Source organism: Platalea leucorodia, assembly GCF_965183815.1.
Source record: "Platalea leucorodia genome assembly, chromosome: 1".
Classification (NCBI taxonomy): domain Eukaryota; kingdom Metazoa; phylum Chordata; class Aves; order Pelecaniformes; family Threskiornithidae; genus Platalea; species Platalea leucorodia.
The window spans coordinates 48,064,699-48,082,765 of NC_138823.1; the positions used below are offsets into that span (position 1 = coordinate 48,064,699).

Sequence of the window (18,067 nt, forward strand, 5' to 3'; positions counted from 1 at the left end):
GAATTTTGTTTATGTAACATCATTACACTCCAAAGATGAGGATTTTTTGATTCTCTATGCTAGGATGAAAGATATTGAGAAAGATGAGCTACCTCAGGGCCCTAGCTTTTGCTGAAGCAACAGTAATAGATTCTGCAGTCGACTGCTCTGGTCCCATACAGACGGCAGTCTGTACAAATACCCAGGAAGCTATTTGCATTAAGACTTAAAACCAAAACCAGGAACAAAAACCCCACATCATACCAAGGGCAGTTCACAAAAAGTTCTCTTAAAAAGCAACAATATTGTCTGAGAGATTGAACATTGGACAAGCCGTGAATTCCTGCACTCTAAAAACCAGCCCACTTAGTGTTGCAGGACCCTTCAAATATTCCGGGATATCATTTTTGTCCTGAAGATATCACTCGGTCTCCCTGGAGAGGCTGTGAAGCTGTTTGCAGAGCCTTTAAAGGATGGAGAGGTGGGTTAGTTGATTAGCCCTATAATGATTCTTTTCTTTCCTATCAAAGATGTTGTTTGGCTGGTGCGAACTTTTGATACCCGATTTGTTTATCTTTCTTAATGTAATCCTCTTTTCACAGTGGTTTAACTGTGTTGGCCCATACAGTGTGCATTTTGACAGAAATAAATCTATAGTGAAAGCATTGCCTTTTTTTTTTTTTTTTTGACAAATGTTAATGCAGTACAGTGAAGCAGAATTGATCTCCTGATTTGATTGTAATTCTATTGGCTCTGATAAACTTGACCTGAGTTTCCAAAAAGCACATATATAGAAGGTTGTAACCTACACTGGTATTTTTAAAAGCTTCAATAGTGAGTTTCTTGAAATCAGTTTGTGTGTAGGTTTTAGCTCCAAGCTGCGGGCAATTCATAGTACTTCACCTTGAGAATTAGTGCTTTAGTCCCCTCATTGCCTTGTGGCTTGATGCCAGCCTTATGAGGCTGCAAGCCTCAGCTCCAAGAAGGTTTTTCTTCTCTTCCCTCTCTGTCCGCAGTACACACAGCTGCATTGACAGTACGCTGCTGTGACTGCCTCTTTCCTCCAGCGCCTGGTGCACGGCTTGAGCGAGGGAGAAGCAGCCATGCTGCTTCGTGCCTACGTTGATGGACCTGCTGGAGGGTTTCTGCTCTGAAAGGAGCCTGCATAGTGAGCACCATTGCCTTGCAGTGGCCATGAGCTGGCCTTCCTGACATCCCGTGTGAAGAGACGCTTCATGTTAGAGCTCTGCAGTATTACCTGTCACGTTTTGGGTCATTTTTGGAACACTTTGATTTACTTGAGACATCCTTGAACAGCACTGAAGCCAGCTTTTAATGTAGCAATCACGGCAAAGTCCCTCTCAGCTGAGAGGGAAATGCGCATATGCTAACATGAAGAGTTGTACTTGCTGATTCTCTGTCTTGGGAGACAGATGCTTATAAAAGAAAAACGAGATACTGTCTCACTGAATTTAGCAGACTTCCTTGAAAAAGTTTGCTTGGTTTTTCTGCTAATAGCTCTTCTGAAGACACTTTGTTTTATATTTTAAAAATATTTATCCTTGTTTTGTGACCTGTAAAAAAAAATTAATATATAGTGTGTATATTATATATACGTAGTGCTATGATTGGTCCCTTGGCTTTAATAGTAAAAACTGTATGCAGTAGCTATAATCAGAGACCTCACAGTTAAAAAGAGCTCTACCAAAAAAAATCCTAACTGTGTATTTTTAAAGTGAATGCAATGCTTGCATTACTCTAATAAAATCTAGCAGGTATAGCAAGCAATATAAAGCCACAGGTCTTTTTTATAAGGAGTTCATATGTGTCCAAGTGATTAAAGACTTCTACTTCAAACTATAACAAATTAGAATAATTGGAGTCCAAGACAGGATATTGACTCAGGTGTTATCAAAATCTATTTTTCTTAGTTAACCTTTCCTTAAGCAAAATAAACAATATACTTGAGCTTTCCCAAAAGAACATGTTTCCTAAGTAATCATTCATCACTTTCCTGATGCCTGTCTTCTGCAGTAGATATAATTGGCTTCTGAAAGTTATTGAATTGCGGGAGTCTTAAAATTTAAAACATTATAGTGACTTAACCCACTGCTGTTCTGCAATGTGTTTGATAAGGTATCTGGAAGCCAGTAACCTTTCTAGTCAGCATCCTGGCATCAATAGTGAACGATTAGTATGGATCAACATCTGGCGGTAGGGAGGTGGAGGGCGAGTACAGCATGGAGCAGGTTCTGGTTCTGTGGGTCCTCTGCTTTCGGAACTGTTCAATTTGAACATCTGCTAGTGATTTCTAGATGGCTTTGGAGTAGAGTGTGGCAAGCACTGCCTCTTCCACAGAGCTGGCAGCACTGATTATTCTCACCTATTACCAGAAAGTGAAAACTGGCTGGGAATGGCAAAAGAGAGGCGAGGGGGAAGTAAAACTGCAGGAGTCGTTGTTATAATGCATAAAGCATTGTTGTTCTAATGTGTAAAACAGAGAGAGCAACCATGAAGATAAACGTGTTTGGGGAAGGAGTTATTTCAGGATGCTCCCGAGGCTAGTAGTTTAATAACTGGAGGAGACTGTGTGTTTATCAGGTAATGACAATAACTGGAGGTACGGTGGTTACTGCTGCAAGTCGCTGCACTGGAATTGTCCAGTGAAGAATTCCTGTTTTAAATAGAAGATGTGAGGAGGGAGTACACACAAAAAAATAAAACATGAGGGCACAATCCCACTATGGAGATGTTTAAGGAAAATGTATAGTCCTACTTTCTTTCCCCCTATTCCTTCAGCTGGTCTCAGCTTCCTACCAGTTGCAAGGTCTTCACACCTGAAGGTTGAAAAATGAACCTGGCAGAAGTCCCAAAGGAGGCAAGAGCATTGCTCAAGTGTGGGCAAAGCAGGAGAGGGGAAGTGAGCTGGATGTGTGGGGCAGAGTGGAGCCGCACTGGGACCCGAGTTGGCCCTCCCGGCTGTGTTACGCAGCTGAATAAAGGCTTCTCAGGTGCCTTCTGCCTTCTGTAGCATTACCTGTTTTCCAGAATTATGAGGAGATTCTAATAGTTTGCCACAAGAATATATGGTTATTTCTGCGTCAGTCCGTGTTCTGGACGACCTTAACTCTGCCACTCTGAGATAGTGCGCTGCTGCCTCCTCTCCGTCACGCACCAGTGATATGGTGTGTCACGTGCACGGGCTGGGACATGCCACTAGCAGGTCCAAGTGTCCAAAATAGCGTAGGGCTCTGCTACACCCCACCAGTGATTGCGTAGCAGGAGGCGGAGGGTGCATGGGGCATGCTCTCAGCGGGGCGTGGGAGTGCTTGAAGGTGCAGGTCCTGCTGGGTCAGTGCTGGAAGCTTAGAGGGTAGAGGGATCCGAGTCTGGTGTGGTGCTACCCATTCTGCCTTTTAGGAACAATTTATGATATGCACTTTTTCACAGATGATGTTGCCTTTAAGCGCACTATTTGGCATGAGTCAAATCTGTTCTGAGGAGCTGCTATGCTTGTCTGATTCCTGGGCTGATGGGGGCCCTGTGAAGTTCACCAAAGGCAAGTGCAAGGCCCAGCACCTGGGATGCCATAAGCCCTGCAACAGGCTGGCAGGCTAGAAAGTGGCTCTGTGGCAAAAGTCTGAGGGATACCTGGTAGATAGCAGTGGTGGTATGGCAAAGGTGGCCAACAGCATATTGGGCTGTATAAGCAAGAGTGTAGCCAGCAAGTCGAGGATAGTGATTATTCTCCATCATTCAGCACTTGTGATGCTACAGCTGGAGTATTGCTTCCAGTTCTGGAAACAGCTTTTTTCCAATAACCCACTAATGCAAGGAAGACGTTGACGTGGGAGTGAGTCCAATATACCAAGGTGGTCAGGGGGCTGTAGCAAATTACATATTAGGAGAGGCAGGGAGAACTGGGTTTGTTCAGCCTTGAGAGGGCTGAGGGGAGATCTCTCTGCTGTTCATACCTACCTAATGGGAGGGTATAAAGAAGACAGACAGACTCATCTGAGGTGCCCAGTCAGAAGACAGAAGACAACAGGCACAAGTTGGAACACAGGAATTCTGCTTCAATATAAGAAAAAAATAATTTTTAACATGAGGGTGGTTGAACACAGAAAGAGGTTGCCCAGAGAAAATGTGGATTCTCTGTCATTAGAGAAACTAAAAATTTAACTGGACATGGCCCTGAGCAGCCTGCCATAACCTGCTTTGAGGACCCTGTTGGACTAGATGACTGGGGGGGTCCTGCCCAACCTGGAGGATTCTACAGGTCTCACCTGATGTCCTGTGCTAAAGTCCATGGCCCTTTGTTGATGTTTTTGTAAGTTTTGTGACCATTGATAAAGGAAATGTTTGAGTGAACAAGAAGGAGCAAGTTTGATTTTCATAAGTCATTGCTACAAAGACAAAGTAAAGATCATTTAGCTATGTAATCTGAGAAACAAAGACTTAGAGATATCTGTGCATGAGTTTCTACATGACTTTAGAGTGATTGCTATGTATGGCATGATATAAATTGATATTCATATGATATGATATATATGATATGTTTGGTATATATTTGTTGCTAATGTCCTGGAACAGATATTTACCTACCATGTATGCTTCATAATGTTAATTAGCATGTGGTAATGAATTAATTAACCTAACACAAGAAGAGAGGAGTTAGCTTTCTTGACTTTCAGAACTTAAATTTTAAAATATACTTAGCCTGCTGAGGTATACCAGCCACTTTAACATCAGCATAGTAGGGTTTAGTGGATAGGGATAAAGTTGTGCAGTCTTAGACTTTTCATTTCACTTTTTCAGTTTTTGATTACAATTTTGGACAGCAGCTGATACCTTATATTTTTGTTAACAAGGAAGAGTGCAGGACAGTATTTTTCTCAAGAGTGCCAAGCTAGAACCGCGGCATGATTTTTCTTTTATTCAAGCACAGTAAAATTCAGCCTTATTTCACCTGTTATTATCCTGTGACTATATTTTTAAAAAAAAAGAATGTTTTCCAGATTTTTTTTAAGTGAGAATAATTTTGTCTTTAAACATGCCTGTTGAATCTAAAAATCCATGTGCTATTTGGCTGGTTGAAATGGATGCCATTAATGAGCAGCTGCTTCACGAGACCTTTGTTGTAAAGCTTGGCCAGTTAGTTACATCTGTGGTTTCACATCTGACCCACCGTTTCCTTCTACAGTGGCTTGTTTGTTTGTGAATCAGCAGGGAACTGCGAGTTGGCCAAGCAGGAGATCCCACAGCCGTAGGTTGTGACACCTCCCTCGCTCCAGCCGGTGTCCTGCAGGAAGCGAGAAAAAGCTGTAACCATACCATCTCCAGTTAAAATTTCTGACAGCGTAGCTCGCGTTGTCCAAAGAAGCCATTTGTGGGGACTTGTCGATGCTAGAAACCGACGTTCTTACAGAACGTGCCCTTTCAAAAAGGGAAGGGGGAGATTGAGCGGTACATGCACAGAGCCCTGCGTGCCCTCATCCCTTATCAGCTCCACTGAAGGCAGGGCTGTGTGGCCAGCCGCAGCTCTGTGGTGGTTTTGAGGAGAAACCACCGATGAATATCACACCGGTGTTATCAGCAAAAAAACCGAGTGCTTTCCTTTCATGTCGTGGTGTTTCAAAATGTTGTCTGGCCAGTGGTGTGAACTGTGAATGAGTATTACATACAATAAAACCTAGTAGTTTCCTGGATTAGACCAATTAGTGTTTGTTTAGATAATTCAGGACTTGAACGACTTCCTCTCCGGAAGCCCTGAGACTGAAGTGCTAAGGCAGCACACCTCGGCTGAGCTGCCTGTGCCTTTGCTCTGAAAGGCTTGCCGAAGATAATCACAACTTTACAAATACGGGTGAATTGCAGATCACATCGTACAAGAGGAAGCGGTATTCACAGCACTTCTCAGTTATTAACTGATTGGAATTACAGCCTTGATTTCATGCAATGGCTATTCTGTGATGATACCTGAATTTGAAGCCCAGAATTTGAACTTCACACAGCTCCATGAAGTCTTTAGGGGTTGCAGAGGTGAGGAAGGGATATACTATTTTAGTGTATGCTTTCATTTGCAATTTTTTTAGTATGTTCCGTATTCCTGAATAAAACGGTCTATACCAGGCCAGTAGCATTTATCTGATGCACCTTCCTTTATGAGTAGGTATCTGCTGCTGCTGAGGAAGAGCTGGGTGGATTCTGTTAGGTCCCTGAAAAGGGATTTTCATGTTAATCCACTCAAATAGGAAGCAGAGCAATCTTGTCTATGAAGAGTTATTCCAGTCTTAAGGAAATAACTTCAGGAACAAATGAGCCTTGGACATCTGGTTTAGGTTTTTTTTTTCTTTCCAGTACAATTTCCATACTAGAAAAGCACACACATGGCTGTGCATATGTTGTTTAATCTCTTAATTGCAATTATGATCAAAAAATGAGGAAGGAAGTCTATGACTAGGAGAGCAAGGCAGAGGGGGAATTAGGCATATGGGATAGACTGATATTCTTGACTTCTCCTTCAGGGAATAGATGTCATCTGTCATCCCCCCTAGCCTGGAAGAGATTATATCAAAGGGATATGCTTCATCCATAATGATGAGCTCACCTTTTCTGCTCCTCAGGGAGCTGAAGATGGTGAAAGAAGAAGTTTGCTTCCCTCAAGAGCCTGGCAAATAAGTTCTAGCAAACAGCAAAAATAAGGAGGTGGGAAAAAGATACCCAAGAGAATCCAGACACGTTCTCTCATAGCTGTGTGACACAAGTGGCTATGTGAATTGCTGGGATATGTGGATTTGTCCTTTCTTTAAAAATTTGTTATATTTGTTCTCATGCCTTTTTTGGCAGTTTCAGGTGGCTATTTCCCCCTCATGTAAGATACAGGAATGCAGAACAACAAAAAAAGATTACTTGGCCAAGCTTCAGGTTAAACACCTTGCGCTTGACTACTCAGCTGTTCAAATAAAGTTAGTTTAGTTTCTCCCAATATATAGTCTGGTAAGTTCAGTCTCAATAGATTTTATATGATTTGAAGTATTATCTTCAGTGGGGGAAAAACAAATTTTTTATTATTATTTTGCAGGTGGCTTCAGGTGAATGCAATGAAGACACTGAGGTTTACAACATTACCCTTAGTACTGGGGATGAGCTCACTTTAATGGGGCAAGCAGAAATCCTTTATGCAAAATCTTCTAAGGAGAAGTCACGACTCAACACCATCTTCAAAAAAATTGGGAAACTTAATTCAATTAGTAAGCTAGGCAGAGGCAAAATGCCCTGCCTCATCTGCATGAACCACAGGACCAACGAAAGCATCAGTCTCCCTTTCCAGTGTAAGGGCAAGTTTAGCACCCGCAGCCCGTTGGAGGTGCAGATGCAAGAAGGTGAGCACACAATTCGCAATATAGTAGAAAAAACCAGGCTGCCCGTTAACGTGACTGTGCCGAGTCCTACACCGAGAAACCCTTATGACCTGCATTTTATCCGTGAAGGGCACAGGTACAAGTTTGTCAACATTCAAACCAAGACTGTGGTGGTTTGTTGTGTGCTTCGTGGCAACAAAATTATTCCCATGCATTTTCCCTTGCACTTGACACTTCCGAAATTTACTCTACCTGACAGTCTGGTGAAGGGGGAGCTGTGGCACGAATCCCTCATCCAGCACTGGTTTAATATATGCCAGGAACAGTTTGATATAGATGAGTATTCCCGTGCCGTGCGAGATGTGAAAACTGACTGGAACGAAGACTGCAAGAGCCCAAAGAAGAGCCGATGCACAGGGCACAGCCACGTGCCGAACTCCCTCAGCTACGCACGGGACGAACTTACGCAGTCCTTCCACCGGCTTTCGGTGTGCGTCTATGGAAACAACTTGCATGGGAATAGTGAAGTGAACCTCCACGGCTGCAGGGACTTGTGTAACGAGTGGGCCCTGTTCTCTCACGATGCTCTTCAGTACCAGGAGTCTGGTGACAGTAGCAGCGATTACCTTTTTCCTGAAGTTAGCGAAGAATCGATGTTTCTGCCTACAAAACCAGAACTTCCTTACGAAGAGCTGTGGTTGGACCAAGGCTCTGGAAAGGCTGGTGACCAGCCTCTCACTCGCTCGCTAAGTGAGAAGAACAAATGTGACAACTACAGAGGGTCTTTCCGATCAAAGTGCGGCACCGCATCTCTTCCTGTGCCTGCGACTGTCGGAGCAACCACAAAGTCTTCAGATGTTTCCCTACCTCCACCTCCAGTGCCTCCCAAATCAGAAGCAGTAAGTCAGGGTTATTTATGTTGGTTTGTTTCTTTTTTTAGTTGCTGAAGAGTTTGCTTGGGGACTTTTTTAGGGAACGCTTGGGGACTTTTTTAGGGAACAGTTGGGGGGGGGGGGTCACATGGAGGGCAAGGAAACTGTGAGACTTTGTGAGATGTGCAACTTCCGCTAGTTTCCTACTAAGTGTAAGTCATGTCTTAAAAATCACCGGAGTACACGTAATATAACTGATCTAGTAGCTGAGTTCTGATACTTTCAGGTGATATTTATTGGGGTTTTTTTGCTCTCACAAACAAGGTCTAAGAATTACTAGATCGCTTCCTTCCCTGGCTTTCCACATCGTCTCTCCACGTGGCCTCCATGTTTTCTCACATTTTCTGTGGTCAAAGTGTGTGGGGCATGACCCCACTTGGAACTGCCTCAGATCACCTTAGTGTCTGCATCTTCAATTAACAGGCCCTGATAATGAGGACAGATAGAATTTTTATGGATTTGAAGTGTTTGTTAATGAGAGATTGTCTTCTCCGTTACAAGTCTATGACAGATTTTGAAGAAAATAAGTGTCATTCACATCAAGGAAACTTTATCAAACCAGACCTGAACTAATCGCTCTGTATTGCTTACTGAAAGAAAACGTGTTTAAATAGGAACTCTGCGGAGTTGATAAATGAGCCTTCTAGAGGACTCAATTTTAAACAGAGCATGTTTCCTGTCCTAGGGTTTCTAATGAAAACTCATGGGAGAAATCACTTCTCCAAACCTGAAATGTAATGGAGACTTCAGAGGCAAAAATACAAATATGTTTTATCAACGGGAGCTTATGTGGACTGGGTGGAAAATCAAACCATTTCATGGTCTCTTGACATAGTCCTAAACATTATTTTTTAAAAAACACAAAGGAAGAAAGAAAACTTGCCCCAGGAAAGAGTGTCTAGGAATCTTTATCAAAATTTAAATGATACATACTTACATCACATGAATCTTGACAGATATTATAATTTAGCAAACTAGTTTTGCAGGGGTTTTGCTGGAATTTAAATAAAGAAAATATTGTTCCATTTGCAAGTCCAATGGTATTTTCAAGAGCATGGCTGTACAGTAAGCTGAGACTAAGACCAAACTGCAGCAAACCATGGCGATCCCATCCCTTTCCTATTCCCATCTTACAGTCCCGCAGTGTTGGCCGTAGCCTTTCCATCATGAGCCAAGTCACAACCTGGTTGAAAGCTAAGTTGTATTTATTTGTGCTGGGTTAGCCTGCAGTGGATTGCTGTGGGGATCCCCCTGGCCAGGCTGTGCAGCTGCTGGGGAGGTGCGGCGAGGAGAGGGGAGGAGAACGCCAGTGCGGGCACGCAATGCACAACTGCAGCCCTTTGACCGTGCCGCCAAAACTTGCCCAAAAAGCAGCCGCAGCAGCTTCAGCAAAGGCAGGAAAGTCAAGACATTACGTCTTCTTAGCAAAAAGTGTTTACGTGTAACTTCTAAGTGCAGGAACCCAAGAGCAATTCCTTGCCTCCGAGGTCAGGTACGCACCGACGCTGTGTCCAGACTCTTGAACGAGTGCCCAGCAGCACCGTATCGGGATGAGGTTCCCCGGCAGCCTATGCTGATGTAAACAGCATGGGGCTGGTCCCACCCTCCTCCTCCTCCCTTTCCCAGCCACATGGTCTTGGCTCCTCTTTTGTGCTGGCTCTGGCACTCCTGCTCCTGGGCAGGCAGCCAGGTCTGGATCTGGAAAATGATTAGTTTCCTGCTGATTTCTGTGAGCTGAACTGCTTCAGCGTGGGGTCAAAGGAGCGCTGGAGCCAGCGCCAAGGAGCGGGTGGGAGGGCGAGGGGGCAGTGGGGGAGGAAGGCTGCCCCTGCAGTGGGGTGAAGGCAGCCCTCCTGGCAGGGGGCTGCCGGCCCCCCGGGTCATGCCTGAGGCACGGATGTCTGAGGCGTGGGTGATGGGGTGCTGGGAGAGCTGTGGAGCTGTGGAGCACCTGCACAGCATCGTTGTGGACCCTCACACTTGGGGAAACCTCGTGGCATAGCAACTCCCTTCTGGGGGCAGCAGGGTGGCATTTGGGATACCTACATATGTTGCTTTTTAAGGTGACTTTGAAAAGTGTGCAGTTTTGTCATATGTGTCTTACATTACTGAGGTAATGTGTGAGTGCTGTCAGCAATTTTGGTATTGCTTTCTAGCTGTGCAGGAGAACTAATTTCTGCTAAAGATATTAGCTTGCATTTAGAGGTGGGCAGGGGGTGTAACACCATAAGAAAGAAAACAAGATTAAAAAGACTGCATCTTTGTAGATGATAGTAATTTAGACTTGGTTTTGTGGCTTCCTGGAACAGCCTTGGAATGAGTATCAGTGATCTACCGAATTAATCAGTGGGCTGGGGCCGAGGAGATGCATGCATGGTTTTCATGTAGGGTATTTATAGAATAAGTAGATCTCAGGAGCTGCTGATGAACATGCGGTTTAGTCATCACTCCCTCTAGAATGATATTCCATAGCGTTTCTGTATAAAGGTTGGCTGGCAATTGTATTTTTGCATGCACTAAATTTAAAATGTGTGTACAGGAGCTGTTTGTAGGAGAGAGAAAAGGACATTCGGGCGTTTCAGAAGCTGATCTGGTTTTCTTCTCACTGGCAGAATGAAGCGTTCAGATATATAATGCTTATTTTCTAAATACCTTTCAGAAAATCAAAGTAGCATGAAGGCAGAAGGGGGGGGAGGGGGAAATGACCTCTGAATTAAGGCCTGTAAATTAGAAATTGCTTCAGTCCCCAAGCACTAATTTGCATAAAATCAGAGGCTGTTTTTCTGATTGATTTAAAGTATGTCCCCGATGGAGCATGCTGGCAGTTCAGGTTCCCATCGGCAAGGAGCATTGAACAGCTTTGCCTTACACTCGTGGCCATGCTGGCGATGGGGTGGCTTTTATCCAGGCAGCGTCGGAAGCCGTCACTGTGACGGGCACCTGCGATGCCCAGATTCAGGAGTGCAACCCCAGGGCCCAGGGGTTGCTGGCAGGTCTTGGGCTGGCACCAAGGAAAAGGAGCAGAGGTCTTAAAATCCACTTCACGCCCTCAGAAAGGGGTCACCATCCCCGGGTCACGGGAAGGAGTGCTGGAGCATGGGAAGGCTCCGACATTCAGTGCAAATGCACTTTATCTGTATCTGGCAGGCACATGGCATCTAGTGCTTCTGGGCAAATGAGTATTTCTATGTAACAGCAGCAGCCATTGCAGTCGTCGTGTCGCGCCGTGGCTGTTCCTCCCCTCTCCCGCATGTATTTCATTGCTGTTCACTTGGACCTAGTGAGGGTAACTCTCCTCTGAAGGTTCCCCTTGCTCTTGTCAGTTTAATCTGCAAAATCTCTCCTTTTTATTCCCCTGCTGGGTTTCCTGAGGGCTGTGTCTGGCAGCTGTAATCGCAGTCTTGTGACAGGGACCAACTGGGACTGCAAACCGGTATTATTTATGGCCTCGTTCTGATCTGCAATCTGGGTCAGCGAGGGAGCTTGGCATAGTTTGTTATGCCAGCACCTTTGAATGCCGGCAGTCTTCCCAGGAAAGAATCCCTTTAACCCCTTGACCGTCTGCTGTGCTCCAAGAGCTCCCCTAAATGGCGTCTCTAAACCCATGGGTATATAGTCAATAACAAGCAGTATTAACTTTGCCTAGTCTGACTTGGGAAAAAAAAAAAAGTCCTTAGGCATCCTTGGGGCACAGCACTAAAATGCTTGAAGAGTTTTATGCCTGAATTCAATAACAAACATGAATAAAATTGATTTTTTTTTTTCTTGAAAGAGCAAATAAGAACCCTTAGAGCAAGATTTATTTCAGTGTTTTATGCTGTTGGGCATTTCCTGTAATTTTGACTTGTTTTGAATTAGGGAAAAAATGTACTTCAGTGTCCTAGTCCCCAGTTTTCTATTTCACAAAAGTACTAAATGGGTTGTTGCATTTTGAAAGCACTGAAGTGGATTGCAAAAGGTTCCACATTTATTTTGTTTTTAAATAAATTAAATCACTTTAATTGCTAATTATGTGTTGCAGAATGCTAAGATAACTTTTAGTTCTGCAGTGTTGTTAAAATTTAAAATAAACTATAACTTTCAAACACAAAGAGAATTTCCCTTTTCTGGTGCATCTAAGACTGTTTCAGACAAGGGGAACATAGAGGTCTCCTCCTGCCCAGGGGGAGGTGGCGACTCCTTAAAAATCTTGCCTGGCAGCCCTAATTCTCAGTAGCCTTGCTCACCTCTAGCCCTACTTAATAAACTTGCTCTCCCAAATATGTACTGATGAGATTAAGATCTTAATTCCATCATTTTTTTCTATGGGGATGGATCCTGATATTTTGCTCCTACCTAGGCAGACTGAACTAAATTTCACATAAGCAATGCTACAGTCATATGTTTTAAGCTGCAAAGTTGGCTGGCTGCAAAAAGTAGACCTATTGGCTGGGTGCATTATTTGAACAGGCTTTTCTGCCCACACCTTTCAACTTGTACCTTTTGTAGTTAAGCTTATCCTGGACTGCTTTGGCAGCTACAGAAGGACTGAAGCTCCTGGTCTGAATCCCAGCTTCTGGTAAATATGAGATACGGGTACTGTTCCTGGGGGAGGAAAGCTGGGAATTATCCTAGAGCTGGATGGCTGAGTATCACTGGTGAAGTAAGTCAGGAAACATCAAAGTCTGTTAAGATCTTTTCATTATATAAGGTTGGTTTATTACGTCTAAATAAACAACATTAATGACGTTTAAGCCTAATGAATTGCTCCTTACAAAATGTAAAACATCTGGAACGGTCTGTCTGATTTTGTATGTTACTGGAAGGTTCTTTTACCTTGTTTCTTTGCTGCTACTTTTTAAATGAGTGGATATCAAACTACTGAAAAGCACCCTAAAAAAGATTGCTAGTAGCTCTACTGGTAGCAATGCATTCTTTTGGACTTCTTTGACAGCCGCATACTGTTGCAAATGTATATACTTAGCATCATTTTTCTCTTCTCCTCCCTTTTTAATTATTTCCTTTCACAGAATAAGGCAGAACCAGATGTGTTTCATCTGGTTGAGAATGCTGTTGACCAGATTTTCTCACTGCTTACTTACATGTTCTTCTTTTTTACAGGTAAAAGAGGAATGCAGGCTCCTGAATGCTCCCCCCGTCCCACCACGGAGTTCAAAGCCGTCCTCCACCAGTCCTTCCATCCCTCCTCGTACAGTCAAACCTGCACGACAGCAAACCCGCTCTCCTAGCCCTACTCTGTCCTACTACTCTTCGGGACTGCACAACATGTATGTGTTTGAGCTGTGAGAGCCCCATGCTAGCACTTTTTGAGAAAGTTAAATTTAGCAGTATTCTTTTTGAAGGCGCTTGTTTATGAAGCCATGGTACTATGCTCAGAGTTGCTGACTTTTTGTGAAATGGGCTAACCTGTCAAGTTATTTTTAAAGATTAAAGAGGAAGCAAAGCTCCAGCAGAAACTGTATTTTACTGGATATGACATAGCAATTTATATTAAATACCTGCACATATTGCTATACATAATCTTACTGTAAGGTGGCACAGGCTGTCTAAATTGAAAATTCCATATAGTTCTGTAGAATTCTTGAAAGGCTTGAATCTTCAAACCAGAACATCTCAAAGGTAGTTTTTGGGTGGGATTTTAGTGCTACATGCATGCAGTGCAGCCAGCTCTGATAAGTGGGGACATGAAAGGGGTGGGGTAATCCAGAAATGTGTTGTGCCAACTATATGGGAACCTACAGGGTGGGTGTGATGGAGAACAGAGAGGCCAGCAGACACCACTGAGTGAAAAGTGAGGTGTAGCGGAAGGAGGCCAGACAGCTTCCAGATCAAACCCACTTCAGCACAAACCTAGCCCACAAACTGGAAAATCCACTCAGGCTAGTCGAAAGTTAACAGTAGATTTTGAATTGTGTGGCTGCATACCTTTTCCTAGCAATGCAGTGTTCTTCCTTTGGCTTTAGAAAGTGTATATACCTTTTAAAGTCTCACCTCCTTTTTGACTTGAATGTCTTGTGGCCATTATTTTTGGTATCTATTCAATGACAAGATACTACCTGTCTGGATGTTACAAATTGATCTGAAACACCACTGAAATCATTTCAGCCTAGATGCAATTAGTATAATAACTTAGGCTGAAATTGCCTTTCTAGGCCATGCTGCACATTTGCAGCTTAGTGTTGTGTATCTGGCAATGATCACTCTAGATCAAGGCTGCTCGTCTGTTTTTATGAAAGCCTGTTGGGTAGTTCTGTCAAGGTCTACTCCACAGGAGGCACAAGACCTCCCAGCATTTGAGGCCCACCAAATGCTGCTTTCTCTCTTTGTAGCTAAGAATCCATCTGCCTCCCAAGAAACCAGGAAAACAGTGAGAAGTGAAGTTTCTCAGAAATGCAGGTGGTATTATTTGCCTTGAACTTCACAATATTTGCATGGAATTCATCTCCAGCCTGGGTCCAGACCAGATATCTCCATCTTGGTAGACTTGACCTAGTGCTGCAGAGGAAGCTGCTAGAAAATTGGCAATGTGTGGAGTAACCAGATTGCTGGTGAAGTTGCTTTTCAAGTCTTTCCATTTTTATCAATGATCTCATTTTCTGGATTGTGAAGGGTTGCAGCCAATATTTTAAACACAAACAAAACCAATACGATTTGTCCTTATCTGCCTATAAAAATGCCTGATATCTGACTTCAGCTGTATTTGAGGTTTCTCTTGCATCCTTTGGCACTGAGTCCCAGTGAGTTAATTTTGGTGGAGGAAGAATAAGGAATCACTTTGAAAATGTTACCTGATTGGTTTTCAGTAATTCCGTTAATCTTTTAAATCATTAAATGTTCCCATTTCTAGTATTGAATTAGAGAACAGAAGCAGGATCAATCACTTTAATTTCTCTTTATGGTTAGTTGTTTACGACACCTCACTGACTGTCTTCTCTGAATTGAACAGCCTGATGACTAGATTTGTGAAAAATGCTTCGCACTGTGTACGTTACAGCAGTTGGCCTTTAAACAGCCAGAAAAGACCAGTTGACAGCGTATCCTTGTTGAGGAGGAAAAAAAAATATCTACTATTGTAAACATCCAACTGCTTTAACTTGCAGACTTGTATTTGTGACATAAACAGGAAAGAAGAAAAGTTTGGAGGGCATGGAGTGTAGTGCGAAGGATGGTTAGACAGAGACGGAAACTGCATCTCTTGGGGCTGAGTTTTATAACTAATTTTCCAGTGACATATATTAGAGCTGCTTTTACCATCTGCACTTTGTGTTTGAACTGGGCAAGTCCAGGTTGGCTTCCTCTCTGACTCACTGTAAGTGCACGGGGCACTATTTTTTGTGTCAATCCATTGAAAACTATGCTGGTTTTTTGAAAGCTGCTGACCTCCTCAAGCAGTTTTCACTGAGCTGTCACAGAATGACTACCTAGTTTCTTTCTTGAGTAGTTCATTTTCAGGAGAGAGAGGTGAGTAATTAAAACAATTATTTCAGCTGTTGGTTTCCCTCTGTTTTGTTAGGTTAGGATTTTATAAATCTGCTAATTGTTTTTACAGTGTTCTGGCTTAATTGGTCAGAATTCCAGAGATCAACTCAATCCTTCAAACTTTCTAAAAGAAAGTGGCATAAAAGCAGCAAATATTTGCTTTTCATAACAGATTGCATGCTTTTGTTGGCATCTCCGTCTCTCAGGAACACCTGGATATAAACTGTCTGTTCCCTCGGATGGGCTGAGCTTAGGTTACCCCCTGAAAGTAGGTCAGGGTAACTTTCTTTAGGTGCCTTTGAAAAGCAGGTGTTTCTTGTCATAGCTTTTTAAGGGTATGCACACACAAACAAGTTACTGTGGCGTGAGCTTAAAGCCTGATACTCAACACATACAGCTAGGTCTGCTTACCCTTCCAGGTAAAACTCTTCCTTTGGCAGGAGGCATTAACTTATTCTGTGCTATTGCACTGTGCACTGGTGCGGTTTTTGCAGCGGTGACCAGTGGGGAAGGATCCTGTGCCCTGCGCAGATGCAAGTGCCATAACAAATGAAAATGTTGGCTCCAAAAGGGCTTTTGGTCATCTCTTATGTCAGTCAAGGTTGGGTCTAGTGCAATGGTGACCTGCCCCTGTTACGAGCTTTTGCATACCATGACACGTCTGTGGTATACAAATATAAAATACAGGATTAGAACATCTTCTAGTATATGTGAGGCTGTTCCTTTTCCATGGTGGTGTCCCTCAGGAATTCAACAGTGGAAAAACTGAGTATTCGGGAGATGACACAGAACTGAATTGAGACATCTACTTTTTTACAAGCTTGGAAAACCAAGATGTGAGGCTTTTGGGTATATCAACGTCTTGTCAGGCTTGTAGAAGGAGTAAAAGAACTGTCAGTGCGTTATCCAAACGTGTTGTTAATTCAAATCTGAAAAGTTCTGCCAGAGGAAAGAAGATTCTTTCCTTGTGACAGCCACCCTCTGACTCTGTCAGATGATTTATGAATTTATTCAGATGCCGCATTTTTCCATACTAATGACATCCTTTCTGCTTTGTTCCTTAAGCAGTGTCACAGAGACCGACAACAGCAACCCAACTGAGAGCACACCTGCTTCCTGCTACCCTTGTAACATGATGAAAACCGAATCCAAAGAGCCTGAGAGCACGATGCCTTTGGGAAGCCCCTCAACTGAAGCTCTGCCTTCGAGGTTATCTTGGCCAAACCATTTTTCAGGAACTGCTGAAGGCCTGAATAGGAGTGATTTCCTGCTCGATCCGAGCAGGAGCTACAGTTACCCCAGACAGAAGACTCCAGGTACGCCAAAGAGAAACTGTCCAGCACCTTTGACTTTTGACTTCGATGGGTGTGAGCTCCCGGCGGGGTACTCCCCGCTGACCCCAGCAGAGTTCACAAACACCATCTCTAGTTGTCCAAAGTCGGCAAGTTACTCTCTAGACTGCACTGATGAGAAAACTCTGGGAGTCAGCAACACAAAGCAGAGCCATTCATGTCCTGCCTTACCTCCTCGGGCACCGAAGTCAAGTGAAGAGAAAACGGTTGCAGACATGTGTCCCTTGCCACTGAAAATAGATGGTGCTGAGGAGGAGTCGAAAAGTGGTTCTCCAGACCTCTTGGAAGATCAGTATCTTGTTAAAAAGGGCATGCAGGATACGTTCTCTGTGTCTTATCCCTTCTCGTCTCCCCTCCACCTCCAGTTAGCACCAAGATCTTGTGGGGATGGCTCTCCCTGGCAGCCACCCACGGACCTTTCCGGCCTCTCGATAGAGGAAGTGTCTAAATCCCTGAGGTTTATTGGTCTGTCAGAAGATGTCATATCGTTTTTTGTTACAGAGAAGATTGATGGCAATTTACTGGTTCAGCTTACGGAAGAAATCCTGTCAGAAGACTTTAAGCTAAGCAAATTGCAGGTTAAGAAAATACTACAGTTCATTAATGGCTGGCGGCCCAAGATGTGATGCCAACTAGTTATTAGTGAAACTGTACGAGATGTGCTCGATGCACTTCAGCTAATACATCACTTCCTGTTTTTTGCACTAAAAGCCCTTCCTGTAAATAGTAGTAGAAAAATTCTTACTATGCAGATAAACATTTTTGAGTGGTGAACGGATTTTTTTTTTTTTTCTATGTCAATAATAAAGGTAGAGAATCTGAAGAGGTGTGCCTTGTGCATCCCTGAACATTTAACAGCTGCTAAAAACTGGACACTAAGGGAACTTTTACTCCATAGTCTGTTAAGACTTAGTCGTATTTATTACTGAACAATTTGATGCTGAAAGACACACACCGATCC

At 43.4% G+C, this 18,067-nt stretch overlaps 1 protein-coding gene across 2 annotated transcripts in view; it reads left to right on the forward strand.

The window, feature by feature from the left end:
• Window positions 1–17,732, forward strand: part of GAREM1 (GRB2 associated regulator of MAPK1 subtype 1) — a gene marked incomplete at both ends in the record, with an annotated part of 99,578 nt that extends 81,846 nt beyond the window's left edge. The window contains 3 exons of one of the 2 annotated variants that reach the window (XM_082306768.1): window positions 7,064–8,242; window positions 13,376–13,542; window positions 16,820–17,732. In XM_082306768.1, coding sequence (XP_082162894.1) covers window positions 7,064–8,242; window positions 13,376–13,542; window positions 16,820–17,732 — 2,259 coding nt within the window. The remainder of the gene's footprint in view (window positions 1–7,063; window positions 8,243–13,375; window positions 13,543–16,819) is intronic. The other variant, XM_082306769.1, reaches the window with a different exon arrangement.
• Between the last annotated feature and the right edge of the window lie 335 nt (window positions 17,733–18,067).